General features: G+C 47.0%; 1 protein-coding gene across 1 annotated transcript; it reads right to left on the bottom strand.

Moving 5' to 3' along the window:
* Positions 1 to 3,853: 3,853 nt before the first annotated feature.
* Positions 3,854 to 4,861, bottom strand: LOC139813482 (uncharacterized). The gene has a single exon (XM_071778993.1). It carries the CDS (start codon positions 4,859 to 4,861, stop codon positions 3,854 to 3,856), a length of 1,008 nt encoding a protein of 335 aa, XP_071635094.1.
* Positions 4,862 to 5,351: the final 490 nt, after the last annotated feature.

Here is a 5,351-nt window from a genome sequence, read left to right as displayed (position 1 = left end):
GGAGTCCGCGTCCCGTGGTGTGCCCGTCGGCAAGGGGCGCAGCTTAACCGGGGGACGCGAGATCGAGCCGTCCGCCACCCGAACCGTGGCGACATGCGGGACGCTATCGCTACCGAAATGTAGCGTTTTCTACACGGCCACGTTTCCAGCGCAACGGGAACGCGTTGTCGTCTTTAGTGGCTGAGTCTGCCGCCCACCCTGAGAAGTCCCGTTGGGTCTAAAAATAGAGCGAGTGAGCTGAGTGACTTGGGTAGTCTCTTCCCGCTCCCCAGTCGATCAATCCCCCTACCGAAGGACCCCAGCTGAATCAATTTTACCACCGCTAGTAGCGCCGAATGCGCTTCGAGTTGATCCACGGCCAAGGTCGCGGGTATCGGCTTGGCCCCGGATCGAGTCGCAACCTTATGAGATACGCGATTACCCTACGAATTTTATCTAACGACAAATCTGCTTAATTGTAACGAGATTTGAACAAGTAGATTTGTAAAATCCGTGAAAAGCGAAAGGTCGGACACAAATGGATGCGAGACAACGACGCGACCCGAATGATTGCGCTAATGGGTTTGTCAAGCGAATCGAGATAATAGGGCGCGCGTGTGAGCAACATTTGTTGACGACCTCCGGCGGAGGTCTGGCCGTTTGGCGGCACCCGCAGCCCTCCGTGATCGCGGGAGAAGCGCGAGTCCTACGCCAAGACGTCGGTAATTTTTGGCCTTCGAATGAGGTCCGGCCGTTTGGCGACACCCGTAGCCCTCCGTGATAGCGGGAGGAACCATGGTAATCGCCAAGACGGAGATATCCACGATACCGGGAGTGTGTGGTGACTCGCCGGTTATGACCTCCGAGTGAGGTCCGGCCGTTTGGCGACACCCGAATGGTGACGCGCCAAGACGGCGCACAGTGGGGCGAACGCCTCATTTTTCGGTCATTTGCTTATAACTTCTACATTTTTCAATAAAATGACTTGAAACTTGACATAAATAATGTACGATTATTATACATTTAGTGTATGAAATCAAAATTATTTAATTAACAATTTTTCATAAAGCGCATAAATTATTTTTTAATTTTTTAAATACTTTTTAGTTTTTTTTGAAAAATCGGTTCTATTTTTAAAAAAAATTTTTTATTTTATACTTTTTTAGTGCTTTATTAAATTAATATGAATAATTATTATTGCATATTTCCTTACTGCTCCGTACCCTGATGTTCTAGCGCGATATTTTATGTACTAAAACCTTCCTGGAGAATTGCTCTATAGGACAGTGAAAACCGCATTTAAATCCGTCCAGTAGTTTTAAAGAAAATCGTAGACATACATACATACATACATGCCGAATATAGAACCTCCATTTTTTGAAGTCGTACTTAATGCAATCCCTATCAATCAAATCTGTTCCATTTTCAATTTCTTCACAGAATTGTCTAATCTTTTTGACATATTCGGGATGTCTCTGGATAAAATTATATATAAATAGCGCGTCATCGGATTTTAACTTTTTCCGAACAATAAAATCAGTCATTTCCGGATTATTCCGTACTTCCTCAGTTCTCTTTCTTTTATGTCGTTCGGAACATTCTTCGAAACTCTTTGATCTATTAAGAGGCATACGCGTACGTGAAAAAGTAGAAATTAAATTCAGTACTTCGTTCGAAAAAAAAATTTACAATTTAACCAACTTTCATGCTTTGCAATAAATCTGTTGTAATCGTAATGGCTAGCTATCCATTTTGACTTTAAATTCTTCGTGAAATTTATGATTCTTTGTTTCAATGCTTCCAACGCGATTTTGGGTAATTCAGTATCAATACATGATATTATGTGGCTTATTAAAGCCTCATAATTTAATAAATTAAGATTATTTGCACGCATACAATTAAAAAGTTGACGATTTGTTCGGAAATTTTCCATTTTGCGAGCGTGTTAAAGTATAATCTTCTATATATTTTATATATTCTATATATTTTTCACTGTATCCTGAAAAGGACGCATAGTAAATTGTATAAAGCCACGACAAAAACTTCGACAAAAACGATCAAAACTTCCAAAATCAAAAAGTCTTTAATCAACTACTGATCGAGAAAGACTGACGAAAAGTTCTTATCTCCGCTGTTTTTATTTCCTCCCCCTCCCCTCTCTTCCTCCCTCCCCTCCCCTCCCCCCTCGAGGAGAACAAATAATTTAACGTAAAGCAATCTTATTGGCCCATGGATTTACAGAATGCGCAGTACTCCAAATACATTTATCCAATAATATTTATCATATTGCTATTATATTAATTAATGTAATTAATTGTTATAAAATATGGATGAAATTAATCGTTATAAAATAGCAATAATTAAACAAATTATATATCCCCCTTCGTCTTTCTTTTATGAGAAAATAGACATCCATATTCACTCGACATGATTGAACGTCGTCCATTGAGTTATTCATGGACGACGTTCGACCATGTCGAGTGAACTTTGAGATCAATTATCTCAAAAAGAGGGACGAAAGGGGATGAATGATCATATATGGCCAAAAACTAGACACTTTGCCCTATCAAATGGCGCAGAGCAAACCTTAATCCATTCTAATCCACAAACTTTTTTCCTGTTTGAATATTGAAGTAAGAAAATTTTAATAGTCGAATATGTCGTGAATATTTATTAATATATAATAGTACTCAAATAACATAAAACTAAAATAAATATGTTTTTTGAACCCTAATAAATAAGTTCTGATAGGCATTTAACTCATATTCGCAGTTATACTTTCGGCGGAGACTTTAGAAAGTAACCTATCGAATTACTAGAATTTCAGTATTCACGAAAATGTTATACTTTATCAGATCATTTTGAGGAAATAACAAAGGATAAAATCAATTATAAGTACATTTATTTATAGTTTAAGATATATATTAACATAAAATCTCGTCAAAATTTGAATTATACGTTTTTCATTTTTTCGTCCAATATCCGGTTTTTGATAGATTCGCCCCACTGTGCGGCGGTAATGCGGTCCTACCGTTCGGCGTCACCCGAGTGGTGACACGCCAAGACGGCGGTGTCCTCGGACACCGTGAGTGTCTAATGACTCGACGGTGCACGATAACGGGGCGAGGATGTAGGGCCTCGCCCTCGTTCAGCGAGCTACGATTACGCGAATATCTTCGCCGCGACGTGCCCATGCGACGTGCGGACGAGAGACATCACGCGTGACGATGTGTGACCTCCGAATGAGGTCCAGCCGTTCGGCGACACCCTAAGCCCTCCGTGATAGCGGGAGGAGCAATAGTGAGACGCCAAGACGGCGGGAGTCGAAGACCTCCGAATGAGGTCCGACCGTTTGGCGACACCCGAAGCCCGCCGTGATAGCGGGAGAACGATGGTGCTACGCCAAGACGGCGGTAACGAGGTCCTACCGTTCGGCGACACCTTAAGCCCTCCGTGATAGCGGGAGGAACAATAGTGAGACGCCAAGACGGCGGGAGTCGAAGACCTCCGAGTGAGGTCCGACCGTTTGGCGACACCCGAAGCCCTCCGTGATAGCGGGAGAACGATGGTGCTACGCCAAGACGGCGGTAACGAGGTCCTACCGTTCGGCGCCACCCGAGTGGTGATGCGCCAAGACGGCGGTGTCCAAAAGCACCGTGAGTGTATGGTGACTCGACGGTGCACGATGAGTCGTAAGGGACCCGGGACGGGGTGAGTGTGTAAGACTCGACCTCGTCCAAACGAACTACAATTACACGGATATTGTCACATTCAATTACACATATTGTCGCCGCGAACGTGCCCATGCGACGAACGGGCGAGAGACATCACGCGTGGCGACGGGCGCGCGATTATGTCTCGAGGCAATGCTCGCTTAGTGTCCGCCTGTACTCTCCGGTGCCGCGACGTCAACGACCGAAGTTACCGCCGGAGCGGTCGCGAGAGACGAGACGCTAGCCTGCTCGAAGTGCAGGAGAGAGTGGTGCTTCGCCTGACAGGACCGGCAAGTCCAAAGGCTAGGGCAAGTCTTCCAGTTATGGCCCGCGCGGAGGCAATTCAGACAAAGTCCCCGTTCGCGTGCAAAGCTATACCGTTCTTGGGCCGAGAGCTGAAGGAAAACGGGGCACTTAGCCAGCAGATGCTGCTCCGTGCATTTTGGGCACGCGGCGCTTTGAGCGACGAGCGAAAGAGTCGACGCGGTTTTCGTTGACGGCTGAGGTTTTGCTTTACTCGACTGTGCCGAAGGGTTGGATGCCGACGCGAGAACCGTGCAGTATCCCGCTAGAAATCTCGTTAATTGGTCATACCGCGGCGATTCCCCGGTCATGTGGGCCGCTTCGAACTTCTCCCGGAGCGTGGGAGTGAGCTTTTCGAGTAACTGATTAAGCAGCATGAAGTCCCACGCGTCGACAGGATAATCCAGCATACTCAGGGCGCGCGTGTTCTCGGTGAACACGTCCAATAGCGCGCGGAGGGATTCGGCGGAATCCGCAACCAACGGTTTAGCGTGTACGAACGAACGCCAGTACTGCGTCGCTAATTTGCGCCTATTCTGGTAGCGCTCCCGAAACGCATCATACGCGATCTCGTAATTTTCCGCGGTCAATGGCAGGTTTCTCACCACGCCGAGAGCCTCCCCCGATAGCGAGGCCAACAAATATTGATATTTTTCGATCGCGGACACACTGCGATTTTCGTGGATCGCCTGGTTATACAGCGCGATAAACGACGGCCATTTGTCAAGATCACCGTTGAATTGAGGAAGGGCGATCTTTGGTAATTTAATCGCGGAGTGATGCGCCGGCGGCGCGCCCTGCGCGGATTCGTCGGTCTCCCGCGCGGGAACGAAGCTTTCGTAACGCCCTATTACCGCGAACCGCATTGTGTCAAAGTCATTACGTATCACGTCTTCTTGGCGAATTCTTCATCCGTAGCGTCTTGGATTATTTGGAGGTGGGCCTCCTCAAAATCCTGAACTAATTGCGCTACCGCCGGATACCGAACAAGGAAGGTTGGCCTCATGGCCACGTTGTCTACCGCGAGCATCGAATATTGATGCACTTCCTGCATGCGCCGAATGCACAGCTCGCGGCGCCGCGCGCTGCTGCCTCGAGTCATCTTGAAATCGGAGTACAAGATGTACTTGTCTCAAATTGAAGGCCGCTCGTGAACGCGCGACGCTATGCTCGTCAGCCGGTAGCGAAAATATATACACAACGCACGAAACGAAGCAACGAGTTCGAAAGTCGAGAGAATTCAGGGGGTGGCAGCCAGCACAACAAACGCAGGAAGTATGTCTCGCTCCGGAGTGCGGAGACCAAACAAGCATGAGCGAAAGCCGCGCCGCTCGCCAAGGTCGAGGGGGGGCGGAC

This window comes from Temnothorax longispinosus, chromosome 5 (genome assembly GCF_030848805.1).
Source record: "Temnothorax longispinosus isolate EJ_2023e chromosome 5, Tlon_JGU_v1, whole genome shotgun sequence".
NCBI lineage: Eukaryota > Metazoa > Arthropoda > Insecta > Hymenoptera > Formicidae > Temnothorax > Temnothorax longispinosus.
This window is presented reverse-complemented; position numbering and strand designations above follow the sequence as displayed.